The 26,079-nt window shown below is 49.7% G+C and overlaps 8 protein-coding genes across 8 annotated transcripts; 3 read left to right on the plus strand and 5 right to left on the minus strand.

Moving 5' to 3' along the window:
• Window positions 1-531: 531 nt before the first annotated feature.
• On the minus strand, window positions 532-2,974 carry HSF1 (heat shock factor family protein; the record flags this gene model as incomplete). Its single annotated transcript, XM_041682690.1, has 2 exons — window positions 532-2,455; window positions 2,508-2,974. The coding sequence occupies 2 exons, from the start codon at window positions 2,972-2,974 to the stop codon at window positions 532-534; spliced, it is 2,391 nt and encodes a 796-aa protein (XP_041547025.1).
• Window positions 2,975-3,880: 906 nt separating this feature from the next.
• Window positions 3,881-4,186, minus strand: AKAW2_70142A (uncharacterized protein; the record flags this gene model as incomplete). The annotated part of the gene is made up of 1 exon (XM_041682691.1): window positions 3,881-4,186. One exon carries the CDS (start codon window positions 4,184-4,186, stop codon window positions 3,881-3,883), a length of 306 nt encoding a protein of 101 aa, XP_041547026.1.
• Window positions 4,187-4,199: 13 nt separating this feature from the next.
• Window positions 4,200-5,235, minus strand: AKAW2_70143A (putative aldo-keto reductase (AKR); the record flags this gene model as incomplete). The annotated part of the gene is made up of 2 exons (XM_041682692.1): window positions 4,200-4,886; window positions 4,969-5,235. 2 exons carry the CDS (start codon window positions 5,233-5,235, stop codon window positions 4,200-4,202), a joined length of 954 nt encoding a protein of 317 aa, XP_041547027.1.
• Window positions 5,236-6,602: 1,367 nt separating this feature from the next.
• AKAW2_70144S (putative GPI anchored protein) lies at window positions 6,603-7,254 on the plus strand (the record flags this gene model as incomplete). The annotated part of the gene is made up of 2 exons (XM_041682693.1): window positions 6,603-6,906; window positions 6,971-7,254. 2 exons carry the CDS (start codon window positions 6,603-6,605, stop codon window positions 7,252-7,254), a joined length of 588 nt encoding a protein of 195 aa, XP_041547028.1.
• A 6,093-nt stretch (window positions 7,255-13,347) lies between these two features.
• AKAW2_70145A (uncharacterized protein) lies at window positions 13,348-13,782 on the minus strand (the record flags this gene model as incomplete). The annotated part of the gene is made up of 1 exon (XM_041682694.1): window positions 13,348-13,782. The coding sequence occupies one exon, from the start codon at window positions 13,780-13,782 to the stop codon at window positions 13,348-13,350; it is 435 nt and encodes a 144-aa protein (XP_041547029.1).
• Window positions 13,783-16,852: 3,070 nt separating this feature from the next.
• On the plus strand, window positions 16,853-18,693 carry AKAW2_70146S (putative R3H domain protein; the record flags this gene model as incomplete). Its single annotated transcript, XM_041682695.1, has 4 exons — window positions 16,853-17,194; window positions 17,264-17,810; window positions 17,877-18,578; window positions 18,677-18,693. 4 exons carry the CDS (start codon window positions 16,853-16,855, stop codon window positions 18,691-18,693), a joined length of 1,608 nt encoding a protein of 535 aa, XP_041547030.1.
• A 2,328-nt stretch (window positions 18,694-21,021) lies between these two features.
• Window positions 21,022-21,874, minus strand: htz1 (histone H2AZ; the record flags this gene model as incomplete). The annotated part of the gene is made up of 3 exons (XM_041682696.1): window positions 21,022-21,269; window positions 21,353-21,422; window positions 21,776-21,874. The coding sequence occupies 3 exons, from the start codon at window positions 21,872-21,874 to the stop codon at window positions 21,022-21,024; spliced, it is 417 nt and encodes a 138-aa protein (XP_041547031.1).
• A 968-nt stretch (window positions 21,875-22,842) lies between these two features.
• Window positions 22,843-23,567, plus strand: AKAW2_70148S (PHO88 family protein; the record flags this gene model as incomplete). Its single annotated transcript, XM_041682697.1, has 3 exons — window positions 22,843-22,859; window positions 22,964-23,124; window positions 23,182-23,567. 3 exons carry the CDS (start codon window positions 22,843-22,845, stop codon window positions 23,565-23,567), a joined length of 564 nt encoding a protein of 187 aa, XP_041547032.1.
• Window positions 23,568-26,079: the final 2,512 nt, after the last annotated feature.

Below are 26,079 nucleotides of genomic sequence, written 5' to 3' on the forward strand. Positions count from 1 at the left end.
TTCGTGTACGGGAGGGAAGAGGAATGTATAAGATAAATGAAACCAGATAATTAGGCGAAGGGGAATTGCGTAAGGGGAATAGTGTGTTTGATAAGGGTATGTATGTATGATTGCTTTTTTCGTCTTTTGTGAGGCCGTCAGTCAATGAAGAGAAGCGTGAATTTCAATCATTCATTCAATCAGTCAGTCAGTCAGTCAACCGAACTGTGATGTGATGTCTTGATCTGTTGTTTGAAATCAGGCAGGCGAGAGAAGAAGGGAAAGAGACATCAAGGGATTGACGAGTTCAAGGGGAAGAAGGGGTAGGTGGGTAGGGGAGAAGAAGGGCAAGGGTATGGGGAATATATGCAGCGATATACCTGATTATCAGATCAGCTCGATTAAAGAAAAAAAAGGCAGCAAGACAAGGTATGTAAAGTTTAAGCTTTTATTCGTAAACGCAGTTCCAAGGTTGGCTCTTGATATTGCCTTCCGCAGACACACAGCCCCGTTAGTAATGTCATCAAGCAGAATGAAAATAATAAAAAAAAATCAAGCCTTCTTGCGCCGCTTCGCGCCGCCGCCATTGCCCTTACCTCCCTGAGAATCGTTAGTTTCGGACCCGCCATACTGCAAGCCATCATCCACCGTGTTGGCCGGGCTGGTGCTCTCGCTGTCTGGAAGTGCCTCGATGCGATTTGTCTCGTGGTTGATGGGGATTTGCGCATCCGCGCCGACCCCCGAGCTCATTGCGTTGGTTCCATAACCGCTGCCGTCATATCCGTTGTAGTACCCGGCCGTCGACTGCGGGTTGGCTCCGCTGAAGATATCACCCTCTGCTGGGATCTGGTCGAAATCGAACAGCTCGGTGGCATCCTTGATCACGCCGTCCTCGGGACCGGTCGTCGCCGTTGGGTCGGCTGATGTTGTGACCGGCACCGAGTGCGACGAGTCGCCGAAGTCTAAGCTGTTTTTATTATGTTCGAGGTCTCCAATGTCCGTGAAGTAGTCGTTGGTGAAGATCTCATCAAGGTTTAGTGGGGGAGGGGGGACGCTGCCATCAGTGCCAATGCCAGGGATGGTGCCCGTAGGGCTCAAGGGTTGAAGCAGGTTGGTCAGGTTCTGCACGGAACGGTCTTGCTCCGCTTGCATCTTCACCAGGTTGTCGATCTCCGCGCGGGTATTGGCCAGCCGCTCCGAGTAGTTGTGTGGCATCGGCGGTGGCGTCGGGGTCATCAGCGCGTTATTTTGAGACGCCGGCAGGCTGGTGCCGCTGGAATTGCTCTCGTTGGCCATGAGACGGAGCATATCTGCACGCTGGTTGGGGGTGAGTGGCGAGTTTCCACCGGATGTTTCGAGGGATGACAGCACATTAGGGAAGTCGGCGAACGTCGTTGGCATGCCGTTGCGTGCATTGGAGTTCTGAATTACCGACATAATGTCCCGTTGTGGGAACTGTTGATTCGCTGGCACCGCCGTCTCCTTTTGCTGCGGGCTTGTGTCAAACACCTCCTCGACATGGCCGGGTTGCGACGCACTCGGCTGCCGGCCATGGCCACGCGGTTGTGAGCGGTCATAGGCGGTGGCAGCAGGGGACAATGTTGTCGCACGGCTCTGCCGGTCAGCCCCCGGGGGGGCTTTCAGCAAGAGGGGTTGCTTCTTCATTGACCGTTGTCCACCAGGGCTATTCAGATTGGACGCACCCAAGGTGCTCAGCGTATAATCGTCCCCCATGTCGACGACGTTACCTTGATCTTGGGAAATAGCTCCCGCGAACGAGTTCGCCAGATTCTGCGGTCCCTCCTGTCCTTGCAGACTGCGGTTGTAGACAGTTGCTAGGAAAGTGAGGATAGCATTTATCGAGTTCTCGTGCCGCGTATGCTGCTCCTGGAAGTTGGCCGCCTGCGCGTACAGTTGCTCGTGCTCGCGCCGTAGTTTGCTGATGGTGTTGGAAATGATCTGTTGTTGCTGCCGAATAGCTTGCAATTCTCGATACACGCCTGCCAGTTGGTCTTTGGGCATGACATTGTTCGTGATGAGGGACAATTGGCGGTTGCGCGCACGATCATCTCGAGATCCAATGCCATCATCCCCGTAGTCGTCGTGGTCCTGGTCCTCCGCTTCCTCGGTCTTCACACGCACATTTGCTTTCCCAGACTTGCTACCCTGGCCCGCCGTGTTCTTAGGCTTCTGAATCAACCATAGCAGGTCAGGATGGCCCCGCTTGAAGTAGGGGTTGGCGTATTCGCTCGGGCTCTTGTTCTTCCGCTCGCTAGCACGCATCGAATTGTCCGACAGCCCAACCTTCTTGTGAAAGCCGTACATATTTAGCTGGCGAACAAAAGAGGCGTAGTTGTTGTGTTTGAACAGCTCCGGAATGAGGGTCTTTGCAAACTCATCTTCGTCCATCACGATGAAAGAGTTTCCATCATCAGACCATCGGATAAGTTCAGTGTTCTTCGACTCGTCCAGAAAACTACACTGCAGTTAGTATTCGTTCATTCGTTCCTGTCAGTCTGTCGACCTACCTGCTCAGCTTTTGCACAAATGGAGGGATCTGCTTCCGCTTGGCCTGCGCCTCCCTCTTCGCAACCATCGCGCGCTTGTATAGGTCCTCCAGACTCTCCCCCCATCCCCCATTTTCTCCAGTCCCAGTGCTATGATCGGAGAACGGTGGTGTTTGTTCATATCCTCGACCGCGATTCACTAGTTGAGTTGGGGTTTGACGACGCGCAAGCTGCCCCGGAGCAGCAGCAGTAACGTTGGCCGCAGGCACGTCCGGGCTGGATGTGTAGGCAGCAGCGCTGTAGGGGTTGGAATCAGGGAAGGAGGGACTGGACACGTTCGAGGAGGTCTGACCCCATTGCAGAAACTGGTCGTTGGAGAGTTGGTTCCCGGGGTTCTGAGGGTAATTGGATAATGGGCCCAGCTGAGGATGGACGATCGGGGATGTGCCAGGCGCAGGTCTCTTGCGGGTAATTCCTTGAGGACTCATCACAGGCGATGAAACCAACGGTCGGTAAAGAGCAAAGACGTTCTAAGGGGCGAGTGAATTCGCGTATACGATGGCCTAGGGTCGTCCACTAGGAGGGAAGGAAGAATAACGGCGATTGGGCGAGAGACGAGAGAAGTACTTAGTCGGTCGGGTAAATGGCGGGGTGAGCGGAAGGCCTTAGTTGGCACGGGCAATCCGATTATGAGGAGGGGAACTTGTCATCAACGTCGTGATTCTCAGAGAGACGTCCAGGGCGATGGCACTCAGAAGGATGAAGAGCGCTCAGCAGCGGAGAGAGCGTGGGACTGCAGGCGCAAGTGTCAATGGCGGAGACGCGACGGCGCCGCCGCAGACGCTAGGCGTAGTAGCAAGAATCGAATGTAAGGCGGGCGTCAGGCAATCTGCGAAGACGGCAATTCTATATCGAACCGAAAATATGCGTCTGGATGCGATGCAGTCGCTGAATCCGAATTACTTGGGCGAATCGAGGCTGGCGATGGAGTTTCGACAGAGCCTATTTAACACGGGAAGGCTCTGGAGCCGAAGGTGGGTTGATAGATACAACCGAGCCGGCGCAACAAAGGCAGGCACAAAGCGCAGAAGAAACAAAGCCTTCCACCACGGGAGGTGAAGAAGAATGGGCGCGACGGAGAACGGGATGAAGCGATGGAGTTGGATCTGAGGGGGGCTCAGGACAGGCAACGGCGTCTGGTCACCGCCAGCAAACTCGGGAACTCGAGATGCTTGGCGGGCGGTGATGATCTCAAACCTCGGCGGTGAGTCGTGATTGGCCAATGGCTGACTCAGCGTACGGCACGTGGACGAGGGCGTCTCAGTCGCGATTCGCAGTTTTCCGTTGTTATTCACTCTAGTATCCCTCCTGGGCGTCAAAGACTTTGTTCTCACTTACGGGCAGCAATCATCGTCAATGGCAACCATCGCTGCTGACCACGCTACTGTTATGACCTCTACTAAGTACTTGCTAGTGAGGTTGGCTCCCTTTGGGACGGCAAGCTCCCCACTGCCCCATTGTCCAATCACCACCCGCCCATTTCTTCGGACGGCCTGATCCAAAACCTGTTTTCCTTCCAGAGGTTTCACGATGCTTCTATCGATTTCTGACGCTTCAAATATTTCCCTAGCCGAACATCTAGGGGCTGCAGAAAGCCAAGCACAGATGTACAGAATGAAAGCAATCAAAGACTTCACCATCAAGAGAATCAGTCTATTCCAGCATCTGGTCACCAGTTAACTGCCGGAAGCGTTTCAGTATTCTCTGCCACAGGTCTGGCTGATCCTCCGTAAACCGCTCGATCTTCTGCAGGGCAGCCAAGTCTTCCTCCATATGATGGCGCTTGGTTGTACCGTCCAACACCGTAGTGTGTCCCAGTCCTAGAACAAGACAGTAAAGTGCTGCAGCTGGCGAGATATCTGCTTCGTGGGCAAGCAGCTGAACAGCATCCGAGCGAATTAAATCTGGATTTGCCGATAGCGTCCAGAAGCTCTGGTAAATGATTTGGTTCTCCCGGCAAAAGGCCCTCAAGGGAACATCGTATTGCGTGTCGGCATAGAATCGGTTCTGAACCACCGCAGGCTTTACCCTTGCTTGGCCAAACAGCTCCTTCAAGATGGACAGAGTCGTGTTGGATATACCCAGGCTACGGATCTGGTGAGGAACATAGCTCTCAACCGCGGACCAAGCCTCCAATGTCTGAGACATCGTCGGCAGCGGTGAATGCAGAATGAGCATGTCAATGTATGCGTCGTTCACACTATCTGCCGTGCCTGACGGCCGGAGATTATGCAGCGACGACTTGATAGACGCATGGACCTGATCAGTCACGGAGGCCTTGGGGTCATACGGCATATTATCCGGACTCTGGCCATTGACGGACGTGAATTTGGTTTGGACCTGACATGAATTAGCAACAGGCAGACACGAAATGCAATGGAGAATTTCTAATTTTGGGTTTTGTTGTGGATTGACCACTGACATGAAGATCTTCTCGTCGGACGTAGCCGTCCTGGAGGGCCCTGCGTATACCTTCCCCGACCAAGTCCTCGCGATAATGTTTGGGTTGGGCAGCAGTGTCCACGGCGCGGAAACCAGCCCCGAGCGCCTGGTGAACCAAATCGGCGGTCTGGTCTTTCTTCCAAGCGGTACCGTAGATTAATGTGGGAATGATGGCGGGAGGTGCGTTTTGCACGGGACGGAGGACGTGACTCTCCCAGGAGAGTTTGGTCATTGCAGCGCGAGCCATAGTGAGGTCGATCAATTCAATGGATTGGATGATATGCAGGGTTGTAGCCGAGATGTCTTGTCATGATGCCTGCGGATGAGCGGATGCAGGAAGAAATAGCGGTTAACTCCGATCGGGTCATCCAAGGTGCGAGCACCTGACTTCATGATGACCTAACTCCAGGGACCTACTGTGCTGATACCGACAAGATTTTGCAAACATAGGTATCTGGGTGTGTGTATGATAGCGGTGGCCTGCAGCAAAGATTGACTAGTGGTAGCAGCTTTGTTCCGGTCCCTCACGTTTGCACACAGGCAGCATCATTATCCGAGCTTTAAGTGGCAGATGCAGGTGTGATGTTTCTATAACCTGTGCAGGAACTAAATATAGCGGGGAGGCAGTGCATCCATCCGATACTAGAACTTAACCCGCGGGTGGAGAAGGACCAGCTTGTACTGTGTACCTGGGCTTTCCCCAAATTTGAGCATTGAACCATTTCATTCGAGACAAATTTCCATGCAGTGTCATGCCAGCTGATGGAGAACTCCGGCAGATGAGTTCCTCGTTGGTTCCAGAAGAGCCCCGAGTGACAGTCTCACAGATGACATCATACCTTTATCCCATACTTGACTGCAGTAGAAACCTCCCTTGACTCTATGCAAAAACAGCACTACACCAGCAGCCCCCAACAACATTCCATGTAACCCTGGGAATCATTCCGATCAATCAATCAACCCACTCCACAACTCGCCTACTATTAAACTATCGCGACCCACACCTAAGGACTCTAACTGCAACGGCATATCGGGCTACCCCACCGTGGCGGTGCCCTGACACTATCAAACTATACAGCCATTCAGCAACACCAAATTCAGACTAACTTCCAGGCAACTTCGTTCTCATCTCCCAGATTGGTGTTATCAGAGATGATCAGGGTCCTCCCGCAGCTTGGCATGACCGAAGTGCATATACCCGAGCTACTGATCCTTACTTTCACCTCTCTCTCGTGCCGAATCAGGCAAGCTGGGGGTGGGAAGACCTCACGAATGTAGGGAGGACAGTTGTTTCCGATATTGCATTGAGGAGTTGTTGTGCATATGATTTTTCTCCTAGCAGCATGTCACCTACCCCGACTAGTAGTACAGGAAAAACAAATATAGAAACAAAGTAGGTAGTGGTATACAGAGAAACAAGGTATAAATAAGAAGCAATATCCATCCAACATCGATATATCATCATCAACATCAATTCCTTCGAGAACGAACCATCATCACACTTCAATTATCACTACTACTACTCAACGCGGCCTTTTCTCTAAAGCTTCCCAATCACCACCACAGGAACGACACCACGAACAGCAGCAAAAGCGAAAGCAAAAGCAATCGAAAATGCACTTTCACCTCATCCCAGCCCTCCTCTCCATCACCACCACCCTCCTCTTTACTTCTCTCGTCCGCGCCGACAACGACCTCGACTCTGACGATGTCCCCGACCGGTGCTGGTCCGTCTGCGGTCCCGTCGTAGGCATAACCCAGGGCTGCGACCACCGGTACAACGACAACGACCGCGCCGAGCTCAACTGCATCTGCAACTGGGTCGAGGCACCTACTCTTCTGCCATTGTGCGAGGCCTGCATTGCCAATTATCGCAGAGAGCATGACCATGACGATGACCATGATGCGCATGATAATGGTAGGTTTGCCATTTTCATACAAGCTTCGTATAGAAATGAAGAGTAATATGCTAACTATAACAGACGCCTACGACATTCTCACCTCCTGCTCTCTGTCCACGACAACCTGGAACGCAGCGGCCGCTACTTCTGCCCTTCAGTCTGTGAACAGCACGAGTGCTACTGCTACCGCTACTGGCTCTGGTGCCGGGGCTACTGGTACTGGCTCTGCGGCTTCGACCGGTGGTTCTGCTGCTGCTGCCTCTTCTACTGGTGGTGTTAATGGAGCTGCTGGGGTGAGCGTTCCCGGGCTCTCATCTGTGGCGGTGATGTTGGCCATGGGTATGGGGTACTTGGGTGTGGTTTGAGATGGAAGGATTAGTGATTGAAGAAATCGCATGGACGGTCATGTTCATGAGAAATGAGTTTATATATTGATGAGATGAAGCTATTAACATCTCTAGGATACCTCCGTTGGTTATCTGATATTGGATCTTGGGGGGATGTTTGTGATTGCTTATGGTGGAGGATGATATAAAGGGATGTTATATATGATAGTTCAGTTTAGGACGCTCCTTACAGAAATAATATACGATCTGGTTATTCAGTCTTGCAGTATTTGTGGTGTGCTTGTGGATGGCTGTATCCGCACATATACGGATTCAAATTTCGTGGGATGCAAACTCTGCAACTTAGTTGGTAGTAATGTTGTTGCAATATATACACAGATCTTCAGGACATTGCTACTCCAAGCCAAAAACAGCTAAAGCCATGTTCTGTCAAATACCACAGCTGCTGGCTATCAGTCGTTATAATCCCTAGAAAGTGGGCATCAACGCACCTCCTAACAAACAATGACTTCGTTATACCAAAGATTATGCGAGAGCATCGAGAGGTTTGCTCTTCTAATATAAGCCAAACTGACAGTACTGTGCAGATAACAATGGCCATCAGCAACGGACAACGACTATTTGGTGAAACAAGCCTTGAAAGAAAACAATGGTATCTAGGGCGATGCGCTTACGGATGACTGCAAACGAAGCCCGATTAGTGATAAAAATACTCATCATTCTTTCATTATCAAGTCAGACTCGGAATATGCCCCCAATTAGTCCATTGTGAGATTATAATTTTGCTTTGCAGTCAGATCAATGCCTATGACTGCTAAGTCTTTGAGTTATTGAGATAGTATGGCCTTTAGGACCGGGTTCTGAGACATGACGAGGCTCTTCGGTAAATATATAGTTATATGCCGTCTGTTATTGCTAAGTACCGGCATATAAGACATACTTACTAGTACTGCGAGACGTCACAGACCCTCATTCTGCATAGATAATACAATATATTTTGATACAATGTACATTATTATTAGGGTAGTAGCATGGACTGTCTCATACGTCTTAAACAAATACCTCGCAGTTCTCATAAGCGCGCACATAGTCAAACACCCACGCTTCCATAGCTGATAGTCTACCCCAACCAGCCATACGCAGAAAAATCAACGAGAATTCAGCCATGTGTCTCTATCTCCTATGGGAATTTTGAACACCCAATATGAGTATGTCAGAGAAAATACTGTCAACGAAGTCGTACGGAACTCCTCGACGCACCTGATATTGCTATGAGGGCCAAGTGTCATGGTTCCTTTCCGCTATCTATATAAGTCGAGCACTCGATTATGAAGTTGAATTTGCTCAACATGCGCGGGTCAAAGCTGATGGATATTTAGATTACTGTGGCATTTTAGAAACGCCTGTTACCATAGCAGCGACAAAGATAGCGAAAATACAATGCAAGATCGTAGCCCTCAAGAACGGCTGATAGCCGGCAACGAATCATAGCAACAGACAACAGTGTATCCATAAACAAAGAGACGAGTAGAGAGCTCTTCCAAAACTCTATATTCCGCCACTGCCAATCAAAACCTCTGCTCATTGGCCTGTGACACTTGAGTATAAGGTAAGGTACGTTTTTCATATCTCGGAAATAGACGCCTTGGCACTAGCCCATGTCACAAAGCATATTTGAGCTCCATTCATACTCAATCAATTGAGGTACACAACAACAGAGTTTGAACAGACGCGGAGAGGAGCATATATTGAAGCCAATTGTACACATGAGAACATAAGGACCATGAATGTGTGTAATCAGAATATAACCGTGTCGCGTAAAAGTCCTTCCTGTAGAGCAGGAATAGAGCTAGCGTTCAAAATATATGCAGTCCGCCATGTACCAGTGTGACAGTCTATATAGTGTTTCACAAAGAGTCCCAGAAATCCTTATTATTATAGGCAAGATCCTAAAAATTATTCTTTACCATACAACTTGATGGGGGACACTGAGTTTCTCAAGTGTGAAAGATATGATATTATCCCTGTACTCACTTTCCTGTACTGCTTGAGCAGACGACTGAATTAGGAGGAATGTCGCTGCTATCAGATGGCAATTTCACCGATGCTTATTCCTAAATCATTATGTCAATTTAAATATTATTAAATTATTCAGAAAGGAAACAAATCATGATTTCGTAGTGTTCCTTGTCTTATTGTATAGTAAGAGGTATGCCTGAGTCCAACGTATTATTGAGTCCGAAGGCCGTCATACAATCAAGTGTGAGACAGAAGCACAGCGAGCGCTACTATACTATCAATCCAGACACTACTGGATCTAAATTATATACCCAGTATATATCTGGCTACATAAAATTGTACTGCCTACCAGCATGATTGCAATCGTCATGTCACACAATCCGATTACAGGGCCTGAAGAACCTGTCATGACTAAGTAACCACGACCACCACCACCACCAACCCAGCATAACGTGCACCAGACCCTCATGCCTCTCTCCTTGCTTGAAAACGAAATTGCTTTAAACTCCTATCAGAGACACGGGCTAAGCACAGATAAGCCCACTACCACCTCCTCACCAACCAAACACTCGACTGGCAAAACAAGGAGTGGGTGAGCACGCCAGCCACACTCGCAAAAGCCACCTAATCTCCATAATAGATATAAGCCACATGTCACAGCCACAATCAATCAAATTCATCCTCAATAGGTGTAGGCAACAGACAAAGCACACGCATTCTGCCTAAAGCCCACACCACACATCCGCAACTTGCACCGCCCAACCGGTAAGGATTACTTATAACCACAATACTGTGAATGTGTCCACAACTACGTATGTCCCAACTTTTAAGCCACCACTCCAAACACAAGATACAAATTGATCAATTATGTAAATAATACTTAAGCGAGGCGATACTTAGCTAACTATTAACCACCAAAATCTCACTGCACATTCCATTCATTCAATCCTGGATAAATAATAATAACAATGATTCCATCGAATAAATGAGAAAGCAAAAAAATGTATGAAATAAATTCAAACAACCCACCAATCCGTTGATCAGTAGGTTTTAGTTTTAGAGACTTAAGTACTTAGTTTTCCTGCAACATGCAAAGAATAGAATCTGCAAAGCTGAACGGATTACGGGAGTAGATAGTAGAACTCGGGCAGTGCAGGGTGGAACGAAGGGGAAAGAAATTCTAATAATTCGGGAGTTGAACCCTTGCATGAGATTTACTGTAGTGCACGGATGAGTGAGTAATGGATGAGGTAGTTGATCAAGGGGAAGGAGAATTTATTCGGTTTTACTTGGTCTGTGATGGAGGACGACTCTTTAGATGAGTTTTGTTGGTTTTGGATTTATCTGTCTGTCGAATTTATGTATATTATTTACTACCACTACCCTTATCTCTCATCATCTTTGGATAAAACTTCTAAACCTTCAAATGTCCCTATTGGTATCAGAAACTACAGCAAAACGAAGCACAGTTTCAGCTGTTTCATTTTCCGAACTCTCGCTTGCGATTCCTGTGGCAACAAACCCAGATGGATCAGGTGGCTTACATGGCGGCGCGGCGCTTGCATTGCATTAGGCCCGGTAGCCGGTGCCCAGGATGAAATAGATCAACTTAGACTAGACTAGACTAGACTCTGTACTTAAAACGCCTCCCCTTCGTTTTGCTCAGGTCCATAAAAAATGAGGACAAAAAGCAACGTCGGAGGCTCGGAAATAGATCCAGAACATCAAGTAGGAGATTTTGAAAAGATTGGGTAGCAATATTTATTGTCATGGTGGAATAGTGATTATTATTTTTGGTTCTTCTCTTCCATACTGCATGGATAGGTCTCGCCGCTGCAAAGCATACAAGAAATATTGCATAGCCCACAGTGGGCAGCAGTGGCCCTGACCTGCAAGAAATGGATAGTGATCTGACTTGCCTGCTGAAAAGGGCAAAATGTCTCGGATGAATGGATTGGCAGCTCTGTTCGGTCAAATCAAGTCCATCCGTCAGTCAGTCACCGAATACTTGGGCAGTCAGTAAGCAATTGTAACTTGGCAGAAAATAAGGGAGTCCTTTTTCGATGATCAGCGCTTCCTGGCAACGAAATATGAGGCATTCAAATGTGTTAGTCGTGCTTTTCTTGATTTTCATTGTTCGCACCATTGCCACAGAAAATCATGATGCAGCACTGCCGCACTGGCGTTTTACTCTCTTAAGATTGGGTAGATACCCTTGGTGCCCTGACTATTGATTCATGAGGGTGAGGCAGTCGTCGCCGGTTAACTCTTGAGACTATTCTCCGTAGCGCTTTCAGAGTGTGCCTGGTGCTAATTATAAGCATCGAACAACCATTCTGAGTGGCCGGAATTACACTGCACATTGAATAGTCTTCGATGATCCGAAACTTTTCCTGTACAGTACTCAGTAACACAGTGAGCTACTTTTTCAGGCGCAACACTTGTGGTGGGCAGGAAACCAAACCCACACCTGCGGTCTGTTGATCGGATTTGTCAGAGCGGACCACTCGCTTGCTTTCCACCCACTCACTTTCTGCACCGCCTGCAATAACAACAATGGCAGCATGCACTTGACTTACTGTGTACATACTGGATCTCTGCCCCTCCCTTTTCACCTACTCACTCCCTGACCAATTCCCTGGCGATTCCGACGAAAAGGATCACGTAAAGCGGTCGAGATGGCCCGGAGCGGGCTGCTCCCCCTATCGGCACCGGTCACGGAGCGAATCACACCATCGTTACAGTTATTTAAAATCGAAGCTTCCAATCAGCAAGATCGACTGCGCACTAGGCCGGCTCGTGGTTCCTAGCGGGCTCCAGTCCAATTTGCCTGGAAGGTGAATGGAATCGCTCTTGGTGGACTTGGGAACGGACTAAGAATGTTCTATAGAAACGCTTGGGAGTTTAGCTCGCGCCGGGATCGCCCCCAGAACTCCCCGGTAGGCTATGCGACGGGGACTGGCCCAGTCGGCCTCATAAATTACCCTTAGGGCGCCCCCCATCAGGTACAAGTACCGAAACCGAATACGTACGTGCTGGAATTTCATCATCTCGATCCCTCCGATGGCTTACGGTTACCGGCCTGCTGTTAGCCTGCGTGGGAGGCGCCAGATGCAGCGGGCCTCTCTCCATAGCAATATCGGGCGGACAACATCCCATCTCGGGCGCTTGCTCGAGAAGAGCGCATGGTAATCTGACGTCTCCAGTCAACAGGTTCTGGTGACACTCTAGCGGGTTCTAGCTCGGGGTGTTAATCCCATACCGCCAATATTGGGTCCAGTTTACCCCCCCATAGGAGTAGTGGCCATAGTACTCTGTAGTAAGCCAAACACCGAGGCCTTGCGGATCCTCGAAAATGACCTCGCCACCTATGTACTACTATTGCGGCAATTGCACTTTCAATTATTCGTGGAAGGTGATGGGTCACTAGGCTTGGTCTCGATGCCCTGAGGGAGCCGAGTCGAAGAAAAGTCAGGGGGAAAAATTTTTACCTACCTAAATCCTGTATGGTAAGTATCAATTTCCCAGAAATGGATAGGGAGGAATTTTTAGGGTAGTCCTAAATCCCCGTCATATATCGAGAGCCATGGAATGCGTTCAAGACTTGCGTGTCAGGTAAATAGAGGGGAAATGATGGGAATGTCATGTCCAGACGATAATTATAGCACGGGGTAATCTTAACAGCATTTCCGTACCTGCCTCGAAATGACGGCTGCAGGGAAGGGAAGAAAACTGGACGGAAGCACCGCTAACCGCTCATCAGGGGTCTGCTAGATTCCGAGTGACAGGTATGATCCCCCGGCCAGCGTAGGGGGTCAGCCGGCTATCATCTTCCTCCCATGGAATAACCGATGGCTATCAGGATGGTGTTGCATAATGGTGTTCTCCTGATGATGGTTAAGATGTTGCTTTGGTAGAAAAATTTCATATAGGAATTGAGGTAGCATAACAGCTGCACATCGAACCAACGGACAAACGGGGAAGCTGCAAGAGCTCGCGAATACAGGAGCTTCCCCTATTCGGAGAGGTGATGAAGCTATAGGGCATCCGTTACCCACTCCAGGCGGATCCCGAACCCACCATAGTCTGGCCCTAGGGAGTAGGGACGCGTTGAAAGCTGGCAGCTTTTCCCGGATAGGAACCATCAGTCAGGAACCTTTCGGGACCACTCAGCACAGTCGCTTTCGTGGAATAGATGGGGTTTCGATTCAGAAGGAAGCCAAGAGGCAGAGGATGGCCTGCGATTGTCCGGAAAACATCCGACAACGAAAAGAGGATGCGATCTTCGAACTGGTGCGTCATGCGTGATGACAGACCTCCGCTCATTCTAACTTTCCTAGTAGTAGACCTGCTCCTGAGGGAGTCCAGTAGGTAAGGCAGCCCGTGCTGCCGGAAGTGGCAAGAGGGGGGTGGAGGAGAGGATTCGAGGCGGGGTGAGGTGTCCTGAGTGCTCCGGTATCGATTCTCAGGGACGGAGAGACACGTTGACGGAGAGTCTGAAACATTGCGACATGGGGAACGGACCATACTGTCCGTGATATGGCTTGGCTACGGAGAAGGGGTTGACGATGACGCGGAGGAGGTAATCACCAGAGGAGATGATTTATTAATGGGATCAACAAACCTGGGGATGACAGGGGAAAAGGCGAAAGAATTGGAACAAAGAGAACGCCCCAAAGGAAGGAAAAATTAGAGAAGTGCACATGATGATGATGATGATGATGAAATACTGATAGTTGCTCTAGATCAGGATCAGGGGGTGTGTGATGTTATTTTCAGATCAAGGCAGGCAAGCAAGCAGGGAGGAAGGTGATGGAGGAAAAGTATCCTTTGAGTCAATTTTCTATTAGCTGGGCCTCCGTACTTCCCTTCTCTCTGGCAACCAGCGACACCAGAGGGTCCAGGGGGTGAAATCGCAAAGGGAGGGGGGGAACGGAGAACGAGGAAAATACGGCTGTAATACTGCTAGTTAGAACGAAGGGAAATGATAGATGGTAAATTAGTGCTCGAGGAAGGTACCGGATGGGCGGTGCAGCCGGAGGGAGGCAGAAGAGAGGAAAAGGTACCCCATTCTTTCTACTAATACTGAATAGGTACCTGGCAGCCACTCTGCTGTCGGTAGAGGTACTTAAGTACATGGCAAGTACCAGCTGCCTATCCAAGAGTCATATCATCCGCCCCCCTCCGTATATGCACAGCAGCCAAAAGAACAAGAACCATCAAGCAATCTGAATCAACACTTTTTCAGCTTCTTGCTAACTTTACTAACCACCATTGATTTCTCTCATTCATCTGGTGATCCACCTTCCTGCTTTTTTGGTTGGACAAATAGTTAGCATTGCTTTTTGTTCTTCTCTCTTTTCACTTTTACTTCTTTTGTTATCTCTTTTTTTTTTTTTTTTTTTTTTTTTTTTTTTCCATTATTTATTCTTGTTCTTGCATCTGTATCCGCATCCTCCATTCTATTGTTCGCCCTGTTCCTCCTCCACCTGATCCATCCTGTTCCTGTTGGACTCATTCGACCTGCCTGTGTGTTTGGACCAATCAGGATCACACTCCCCTTTTGGGCAAAGCCTCAGATTCTCCATTCTGAATTTGTTCCCACTTCTTCCACTCCCAACGCTACCGGGACTCGCCTTTTTTTCCCTTTCCTCTTTCCTTTCTTTTTGCCTCCCGCCACTTAACGAGCTGTGCAGAAAACACGCGCAACGGGCATAGATAGCTCAAAGAGGAGTCAAGGCGGGCAAACGAAGCGCAGACATCTCCGATCAGCGACGGCCGTCTTTTAGTGACTTCATCACCCGGTGATATCAGGATCAAGGTTCTACCACCATCGAAAAAGAACAAAAGCACCGATCCGAACCCAAACACAAAAAGCAACGAAAAGCAAGAACTAGGAAAGAAAAAGGGAAGAATTGCTAGCAGCACAACAGATTGAAGGAAAATAAGAAAAGCTGCAGCAGCACCAGAAACGAAGAAGGATAAAAAAGGGAAAAGGAAAAGAAAGAAAAAAAAAAGTAAGAGCCACTAGCGAAGGACATCCCACTGGATACCTTCGATCTTCCCCGTCCGCCGTCCCGTCCCCCATCTGACTCTGGATTACGGGAATCCCTTCATCCCATTCGCTCTCACCTTGGTTGTCTCTCTCTGTCTCTCTCTGGTTGTGTTTGGTTTCTGTGGTTTCGTTTCTCGTTCCCCCCTCCCTTCCAAAAGTTCTACCAGTCTTCAGTTCTCTCTATTTGTGTTGATCATTCTCTTTCCCCCCCCCATCTCCCCCATATTCCCCTACTACTTACCCATTCAACATCCGTTTCGGGTAGGGTGGCCCTTATTTAACATTCCCTGGCTATTGTCTTTCTACCATCTCCAACATCCTTCTGACAGTTTCATCTATTGTTGGAATTAGGGAGTCAGACCGGGTGTTCCTGACTTTGGGGGCAAGCCGCGCTTCTCTCGTTGCTTTCTCTCCATCACATTTCCCGCACGATCTATCCAGTGCAGTGCAGCAGAGTGCGTTCAGCCATCCCCATCAATCTTTCTTCTATTTTATTTCAATTTTTCTTTTTTGTTTTCCCTCTTTCTCCCTTCCTTGGGGTGTGGATTCGCGGAAGAGCAGAAAAAAAAAGACCAGACCAGACCGGACCCGACTAAGCGGTCGCGGTGTTGCCGGCTTTTCTTTCTGCGTGCCGTTTTGGCGGGCGTGCCTTTCCCTTTCCCTTTCCCTTCCCTTTTCCCCCCCAGCAGCAACCAGCAGCAATAAGCAGCAACTGCAGCCAAAGAGTGAGATTCCTTTGGTGTTCCTCCTCCTCCTGGACCACCTCCTGCTACTTGCTCGTTCCTCGTTTTCCTTCCCTTCCCCCTCACTCCCAATTCTCCCTCCCTCTCTCCCTCCCTCTCTCTCTCTCTCTCTCTGTTCGGCCGTCAAAAAGCCTTGGGCACTGCTTATCCTTCCCAGGTAGTGGCAGCTCGTTTTCCTTTTTTCACCCTTATCTTCCTCTTCCCGTGTTAAAGCTCCGTTTATTTTCCATTTCTTCCTTCTCTTGCTACCTCGAATTTTTCCCGCACCCCGATTTTCTTTTTCCCGAGTTCTCCCTCCCCTGCCTTCTTCTGATGCCCCTAGGGTCTCGAGAAGCGAAAGACAAAACATAAAACGAAAAAGCAAAAAAAAAAACAAAGAAAAAATAGTTCCTAACATTTTCATGCTAAAGGATACGACGGCCATTGATGACCCAATAGTCACGAGAGATTTATTTCAGCAGCTGTGAGCGATTTTGCTTGTTTTTCTTCCGGTTTTCGTCGCTTCCACCGCGCTTTTCCTCTCCGCAGTCATTCAACGATCGGTCACTCCCTCCTCCCCCTCGGAAGTTGACCCTATTTTGCTACGAGTTTCTCGACCTTGCAAACACCCTCGACCACGTGTGGTTTGACATCCTCCTCTCCGCTAGTGTCCAGCGCCTGTCCGGTCGCTCCTATGTTGGAGTAGTTTCGCCAGACACAACAGTTGCGATCTATTGAAAGGGTTTGTTGTGTGGTGGATCTCAGTGCCCACATTCCTCGGTTTGGTTGCTTCTAGGGATTCTGCAATCTTTTCGCCGCCATGAGCTATCAACAAGCCCAGGACATGTACCACGATAACTCCGCGGCGCGTTCTCCTGGCTCCCAACGCCACCAGCAGCCGCTGCACCGTCAACCCTCTCGTCATCTTGACGCGTATGGCCCTATGCCCGTGAACCTGTATGACGACATGGCTCGTTACGACACCGGTCGGCTGGAGCGCCTGAACTCATCGCTGCACAACAACTCCTACGCCTACGATCTGGCGGGCTCCCAGACCTGGAACCCCAACGGCTTCGCCAATGCGCAAGCTCTCGGAGGCATTCGGTCGGCTTCGACCAGCCTCAAGACAACTTCGCGCACTGGCAGGGCAGGCTTGCCAACGGTATGTATTCAATTGCGTGCACGGATGGAAAGAATTTGATGGAATTGGCGTTGCTGACTGAACGAGTAGACATGGCTTGATCAGCAGCCTGGCATCCCCAGCGCCTTCTCCAACCTCGGTCCCGGTCCCCTCCAAAGCAGCGCGATGCGCCCGGAAGCCTCTGGTGGTCCGTCGGAAGCGGAGGACGAGTTGATTCCCACCGCCATTGTCATCAAGAACATTCCTTTTGCGGTGAAGAAGGAGCAGCTGGTGCAGCTCATGACTGAGCTCAACTTGCCGCTGCCTTACGCCTTCAACTACCACTTCGACAACGGCGTCTTCCGGGGATTGGCTTTCGCCAACTTCACTTCTGCTGAAGAGACCGCAACCGTCATCGAGGTCCTCAACCATTTCGAGCTCCAGGGTCGGAAACTGCGGGTTGAATACAAGAAGATGCTGCCGCTGCAGGAGCGGGAGCGGATTGAGCGTGAGAAGCGCGAGCGTCGTGGTCAGCTGGAAGAGCAGCATCGCCCCATGGCGACCTCGCAGCTCCAGACTCAGAGTTCCATGTCGTCTCTCACCTCGCACCTTCCCGCTACCTCCCCGTCCCCCGTCTCCCAGCGTGGCCAAAAGTTGGGTAGGTGGCTTCTCACACCCTTGTGCTGTTTTCTGCAAGTCGCTAACCCATCCCGCGTATCTACAGAGGTCGACCTCAACGATAGCACAACGCTTTCGTACTACTCGCAGCTACTTCTCTTCAAGGAAGATACGGCGCGTGATACCCTCGTGTTCCCGTCCAACCTTTCTCCTGTCCAGCGCCGCACCGTTCATACACTTGCTCACAACATGGGCCTAGGCCATGCGTCTCGGGGATCAGGTGATCAGCGGCAGGTGCATGTTTTCAAGGTCGCTCCTGGCACCAACGTTAGCCCTCCCTTGTCGTCCATCCCGGCCGCTGTCCAGCCAGCGGAGACCGCTCGTCGTGGACTGAACCGCGCCGCAACCATTGATTTCAGTGAGTCTCGCAACGACGGACCCACTCATTTTAACACTTTGCGCGGTCAGCCTTCTGCTGGCTTCCTGGGAGTCTTAGACTCCCCTGGCAACTTTGGCAACACGCAGAACCTTCGAGCCGCCAAGTCGTTTGCAGACCTACGCTCCTACACGCCATCCCCCGTCCCCTCTTCTGCCAGCTTCCCTGCAGCGCTGCAGTCTAACGGTGCGCGCCTGCAACATTACGATGGTGCCACGAGCGGCACTTCCAACACCCCTACGCTTACGTCCGCGCCTTCCGGTTCCTCCCTCGGTATGCAGCGCGACGACAGTCTGTTGGTTAACAGCCTCAGTAGCCTCTCTCTGGGCACTGGAATTGGTGGGCCGAATGCGAGCCCGAGGAGATTGCGGGGTATGTTCTCTTGGGAGCAGCCAGAAAGTCAGCCCTCTAGCGCTGGTCCCATCGGTAGTAACCGATCCATCGGAGTTGGATTTGACGGTCAGTCACAGGAGCGCATGCCCATTAGGCAGCCGAGAGGCCCGATGCCCGAGAAAGGTCCAGGATTTCGACGCCAGAACGGACACCAATCGCGCGGAAGCGACGAGTTACGCACCAGCTCTGGTGTAGAGATTATTGTGGAGTAAACACTTTGATGGGAAGACGAAGACGACGAAACTTGTTAGATTGCTTTGCCGCAAGATGCATACGACTCTTATATCACGAGGCCTGATCCTGTTCTGCGATTATTGGCTTACGATTCGATGAGGGATGACGAGATGACACTCAACCGAGAGAACCAAAAGAATATTTCTCTGATCTAGCCAAGTTTAGACGTTATTTTGGGGCAGCCCAGCAGGCACGCTGTTTGAACGCAACCTTTTTATGCTTTTCTCCTTGTTTCGCGGAAAATAAAGACCTCCCCAAAAAGAAAGCTGTGGACTATTTGAGACGCGGGCGCCTTGCATGCAGGAACATTTTTTTTTATCTATACTTTTTTTTTTTCATTTTACTCTTACTTTTTACCTTCTACAAATTGTGTCGGCGGAAAGCAATATAAAACCAATCATCAACACCTGGATGGCTACGAAGGACGACAACAAAACGGGATTCGGATGTCTTTGTGTGCCCATGGCAAGAGAAATGACTCACCAGCATTTGCATTTAACCTTTTACTTATCTCCTTCTATCTACTTGTTTGTCACTTTGTATATGGGGCAATTTGCATCATTTAATGTTTTTATTTCTCTGTCAGACGTGTCCAATGTGCTTTTGTTCTCTCATCTCCTCTAATCGTGTTTTTTATGGAGCCCCTGTGATAAGTGGGAGTGGGGGAATTGACGGAACGTTGTCGGCATACCACATCGTATGCAATGTGGCTGTGGCCGAGGACGGGTCATTCATTCACCTTACAATTTTTCAATTCCCTGACCTGCAGGTGTAATTCAAAAAAAAACTTGATGACTTGCATGGCGTGCGTTAGGGGAGATACAGTGGCGAATCCAATGGGCGAATATTCTGCATTCTTTGCAGCTTCTTGGAGGGGGAGAGTTTTGCCTGTGGGTATCTATCTAGGGATGAGAATGCCCGGGCAACTATCTAGGTGGACAAATGACAACTCTTGCAATATTGTCCGACTTGATGACGTCTCGTGATTTATCCCTTTTCCCGACGGCGGTCTGGCCGGATTATATTTCCCTTGCCATTAGGTGGGCTCATCACCCTCTTCCCTTATCTACCTTGCCATTCAGATCGCCATACCTCCCTTCAACTTACTAGCTGTTGTTTACTGTATTTATATATTGTTGACTCTCTCCATCCCTCTTTCTCTCCTTCAGACCCTCACAGAGCTTGATTGATCAGTTCAGTTGTTATTTTTATCATGGTCGCTTTGGGACTTACTAGACTGTAGGATAGCATATAGTACTAGGTATAGAGACGTCATTCATTCATTCACTTCCAATGCTCAATCGCATCCGTGTTTCGGTTCAATTAGTAGTAGTACTACTACTAGTAACAAGTAGCGTTTCAATATATGTATGTAGATCACTCTGAAACTACTTATCATTGAACTCAACTAGTACTAACGCGAAGTGTTAGATATGATATCAGGCGTGAATATACATACGTACTATGTGTGGTACTAGTGTGTCATTTCATACAAGCTGGTTCAAGTATTTCATTCAGTTTACTAAGGTAACTAGTTAAGATCTTCTACTCACACCATACACATGTAGTACGACTCCTATCATGTTCACACCCCACCCATTTCTTTGGAGTATCAGCAGGGGCATGAATTAATGAATGGGTCACATATAGAAGGAAGTAAAGAAGATAATGGAAGGCGGTGAATAAAGGTAAACTCGTACAGACCCGTTGATATTAGAGAAAACAGAGAGTACAGAAAACATAAAGGGGTAAAAAATGATAAGAAAAGAAAAGGTCATGGAAAATAAATAAATAAATAAATAATAACTTTCCCACTACCGAAACATATCCCCTTTTTCCCATTACAGCGCCCTTGGAAAATTTGACATGAAACACGGAATACACACAAAAGACATCAAGCTGTCAGGGGAGATAAAATAATAATAGTAAAATAAAAGATGGGGGGAAGCAAGGAAGAACTTGGAAATAATCATCTCGAGCTTCGCAGCGTCACGAGAATAAAGGGTGGGCTTTTGTGTTCGTCAGAAGGACGTGACCTGATTTCCTTGCCTCCCTGTTCGGGCGTGATTCTGCAGAGGGGGGTTGGAAGTAGTATCATGATCACAATAAAGAACCCGTTCCTAGCTTTTTTTCCCTTAACGATCATTCAATCACCAAACGCCGGAGTTCGTCGGGTATCCACCATCATTTAAGCCTCAGTCTTGCTCTTCTTCTTTTGCTCCACCTTCAGCAGGAGCGCGCGGTTGATGCGCGGCAGAACACCTCCAAAGGCAATAGTGGCGCGGATCAGGGTATCCAACTCCTCATCACCACGGATAGCGAGCTGCAGATGACGCGGGGTGATACGCTTGACTTTGAGATCCTTGGCAGCGTTTCCGGCCAATTCGAGGACTTCCGCAGTCAGATATTCGAGAACAGCGGTGACATACACGGCGGCTGCGAACGGGATTTGTCAGCATGGCTGAAAGAGAAGACAAAGGAAGGTGCGCCTTCTGTAGGCTTAGATAAAAGGGTCGTACCTTTGGCGCCAACGCGCATCTTGTTCTGGGTGTTGTTCTTCAAGAAGCGCTTAACACGACCGCAAGGGAACTGTGGTTGAAAGATATTGTCAGCGAATGGGACTGATGATAGTAGATAGGCTTGAATGTGTGAAGTGAAGCTTTGATGTGAAGGTGGATACGGGAGGGATCGTGACCGCCACCCCTCTCAACCCAGTCGCCTGAACCGCAACAAGCCGGTGCGATATAGCTCTTGAAGGAAATATGTTTGATAAAAGAAAGCTATACGCGTGCTTTTGCGAACGAAAAGGCGATCGCGAGGGGCAAAGGAGGCAAAAAGCAAAATCCCACGCCGTAACGGTTTCAGTGGTATGTCGCCGCCAGACGCCAAGGGATGGATCAAATGTCATATGCCTGCAGGGAGAAAAAAAGACGAATACGGACCTGCAGACCAGCCTTTGCGCTGTGGGACTTCTGGCTCTTCCCCGCAGAGTCCTTGGAGCCGGCCTTTCCACCGATAGACTTTCCCTTTCCACCAGGCATTTTGCAAAAGCGTCGAGATTTGGGGCCGCAGGGGCGAAAATGTCGCGTCAGTCGAGTATTGGAAGTGGTAGAACGTGATGGTGGATGTTGGTGCGATCCGATGCAGCACAAGCACGCGCGTTGTTGATGGATGAAGGAGTCAGAAATGTCAGAGCCATCCTGGTCGCTAAAGACGGGCGTCGACCGTCGAGTGGCGCTAGTCCGTTTTAGGAAACCTGCTCAGCTTCCATCCACGGAGATGTCATAACGGGCGAGGTGGTTGTTGGTCGCCGTTGCAAAGGCAGCGAAGTACAAGCTTCAAGTCCTTGTATCTTGTCATAAGCCCGAGAAAGAATTTCAGCCAAAGCTCTGATGGCCTGGCTTTATCGGGCGCATGAGGCTGGGGCTGAGCGTCCACGCCATTGCTGGGTAGAGTCACTCAGTAGTCGAATCCCCAAATGCCAGACATACCACACTTGTGAGCAAATATAATTGCATCAATATACTTGCACCAGTAGGCCTAATCGGCGGAGAGAGGACATAGAGACTCTTAAACCGTAACGTGGGGGGTTTGCACACGTTCGTAGCGATATAACAGAGGTTGGCAGGAGAGTGTGCAGACCATGATAGTTGCTCAGCGGATTATCTAAGCAACCAGGTGATCTGTGCCTCTTTGCCTTGTCCGGGGGGCTGTATGCCTGAGGCTGCAGTAGACCTTGAACCGCCGAATCAGGTAATAAAACTGTTTATCACTTGCTTATCGCCGCTATCTTCCCTTACGCCTTACACTGATACGGCTAAGCCAAGAGAGGTCAAGAGCAATCACGTGATCCTCACTATCTGGACAGCTGTCCGACTTCCCCGGGGCTCCAGTTCCGCAGTTCGAAGTTTCTGTCCTTGCGCACGCGTTCCCCATCCTCCCCAGTTTCACATCATCGTGTGCCGCTCCTCACTTCTCAAGGCTCCCTGGTCTCAGTACTACCGGCAAGATGGTGTCTCCTCAAGTGTAAGTGATTCCTGCGTTATTTTGCACGCGACTCGAACGACCATGGTCTGCTATGTCGTGGTGCTATCGGAGGAATAATAACTGATATATCGCCTGTCTTGCAGTACCAACCTGGCCATCATCGTGGTGATGATGCAGCTGGCGAAGAAGGTTCCCTTCGAGGACCCCGATGTCCTGATGCTGGTCCGTGGCATGTACATCTTGTCCAACGTGATCATTCTGGGAGTGTATCTGTACACTCAGTCGAAGATCAACAAAAAGAATGGTATGCTTTTTTTATTCTGTTTTCATTAAGCTACGGTTCTCTAATACTTGCGATCAGATCTGACTACCCTGAAATACGTGGAGCCTGCCCCTATGGGTAGCGGCGAGGAGCCCAAGCCGGTCACCACTACCAACATGGAGTACGACAAGGGACAGCTGCGCCAGCTTATGAGGAGCCAGCTGATGGGTGTGGGTATGATGGGTGTGATGCACCTCTACTTCAAGTACACCAACCCTCTCCTGATCCAGTCCATCATCCCCCTCAAGGGTGCCTTCGAGTCGAACCTGGTCAAGATCCACGTCTTCGGCAAGCCTGCGACCGGTGATCTCCAGCGCCCCTTCAAGGCCAACAACAGCTTCCTGAACCAGGGCCAGATCAAGAGCGACAAGGCCTCCGTGGAGAACGCGGAGAAGAACTGGAGGGGCGGTGTCAAGGAGGAGTAGGGTGACAGATTCTGGGGAAGGAGCGCGAGAGATATTGCTAGGCCTTGCCTCCCGTGTATTTATAGATGTGGTTTCAATGGAGTGAGCGCGAATTCACCTTGGATTTGCGCATTTCTGGCTTCACACTGGCTTTCTTGGCTGCTGTGATGGGAGACTTTTATGACTATGCATGTTGTCGATATCATTCGCAATGACCGCTTACTATCAAATATAATAGAACCACGTCAGTGGTGACCTCATGTCCTATATTCTCCCATGCCCGCAGCATGAGTCAGGGGGCGCATAGATAATTAGAAATCCCTGATCGTTATGGCTTCCCAACCAGGTAGGAGCGGAAATGATGATGAGTGGCGAAGTACCTGCCGATGCTTTGTTGTCTCACGGCTTGCGTCTCCTGACATACCAACATCGGTGGCCGGTGAAGACAATGAAGGCATTTCTAAGCAATACGGGCTGTGGCCACACCGTGTCACTTGCTCGAGATAAACTGGTGCATTTACCCCATGTAAGGCTGGAGGCTGGATGGGGCCACTTTTCAGCAATATGTAGAAAGTACTAGAACCATCTCCCGGTCTCCGCGACCCTGGACATTGACACGCCAGCATGATCATGAAACCCGAGTCAAACCAGAGCCGTTTGAAGTTGTGCTACACTCCCAAGTCATGGATGTCGCCAATTGTATAGATCCGAGCACACCGTTGTGGCGTGGAATTATACTTAGTAGTATGTAGGGACAAACCTTGGTGCGCGGCCTTTAGGCGGCCATAGATAGTTTATGCTACGGTACCACTGATGTTATTGTACCAGAAAGAAAGAAAAGTCCCAGCCAGTTAATTCCCAAATCAAAGCCACATGCATCCGTTATCATGCATCTGACATATCGGATTCGTCCATTTGGTTGGAAGTATTTGAAAGAGGCCAGAGCATCATCGACATGGGTACCCTCAGCAATAATATGCATGCATTATGCCCTCCCCATGGATCCGTAGCTTTCAAGCAATTAGACGCGCGCCCGGCCGAATGAGATGAACCGTTGGAGCCATCATCCCACTCATCCCGCTCCAGAAAGGAGAGAAAAAAAAATATGATCAAGCGCGTGATGACCGGTGAGGACTCCGGTGAATTGATTTGGGTGACGGGAGAGACCCAAGAGGGGCCAGAATAATAAGAATGGGGAAGGCGAAGGTACCGCCTTCGGGGTCCAGCCACGCGACTCCAACATGGAGGGGTACAGGACTAACGTTATTCCATCACCGGGATCACGGGCCGAAAGCGGCAAGGCCGGCACTGCCCCTCTTTTTGGGTTGAAAGAGTAAGTTAGCAGTATTTTCTGGAGTGAATAATAATAAAATAATAATAACAACTGACTACCTAGTAAATACTACTATGGTATTTTGACTCTACGGATGGGCCGATTCTATTACATCATCTCATCTCGTCCGGTTCCTCGCCTCCGCGGCAGTCTACGGGTAGGATCGTAACAAAAACCCGGGGGATAGACCCGTTGTCCCGAGCTGGAGTTCCGTATAACCTAGGTAGAAGGTATCAATTGAACCCGACGAACTGGCAAAATATTCTCGAGAATCGAGATAGTGAAGGGTGAGTACCCGGCGTGATGGAGGGGGGAGACGCTCATTGGTCGGTACGGCAGCTGCCGAGGGGGAGCAGGAGATCCAAATATCGTGAGTCTCCTGCTTTGCCCGGTGTATGAAACCGGAAAGGGCTGCTGGGGAACTGGGGAGCGGCGCAAGCCGGGAATCCCAGCTGACAATTGACCCATCTTCATGCCGTGGCAGAGCTCAGGTAGCTTTTGCCCCGTCTGTCTCCCCGGTGTGCGCATTCGACTGGGCGCGGCATCTGTACCTCCTCCAGGAGCGGAGGACCCAGTAGAAGGCCTGACCTGGTCGTTGCGTCAGTCCTGAGGTTCCCTCCCCCTCTACCCTTTTTCTACTTCCCCTCCCCCGCCGCTGAACTTTTCCTTCCTCCCTTTTACTTTCTCTCTTCTTCTTCTTCATCCATCCTCTCCTCATCACATCTGTCCTCTTTCCATCCAATTCACCCTCAAGTGAGTCTTCCCCCTCCCATCTGGCTTTGCATCTTGCACATCATCTCCCTCTCATTACATCACGAAGCTTTGACTGACCTATTACCCCGCCGAACAGACACATCTACACAATGGCTCCCAAGGTACGCCAATGACTTACCAGGCGTGGTTCCAGCTATCTACCAGCCTGATGATCTTGTATACTCACATCAATGCCATTTAGGTCGGTATCAACGGCTTCGGTCGTATCGGACGTATCGTAAGTTGCTCTTCCCTCGTTACTGCTTCCGGGTGGTAAGAGACTAACATGAGTGTACAGGTCTTCCGTAACGCGTGAGTACCGTCTTTCACCGTCACTCGATGGCCCCTAGTCTGGGACTCATGGAGTCTAATCGACATTGCGAGAACGTTATACTGACATGTTTGGCTGCACAGCATCAACCACGGCGAGGTTGACGTCGTTGCTGT

This window comes from Aspergillus luchuensis, chromosome 7, assembly GCF_016861625.1.
Source record: "Aspergillus luchuensis IFO 4308 DNA, chromosome 7, nearly complete sequence".
In the NCBI taxonomy this organism is placed as follows: domain Eukaryota; kingdom Fungi; phylum Ascomycota; class Eurotiomycetes; order Eurotiales; family Aspergillaceae; genus Aspergillus; species Aspergillus luchuensis.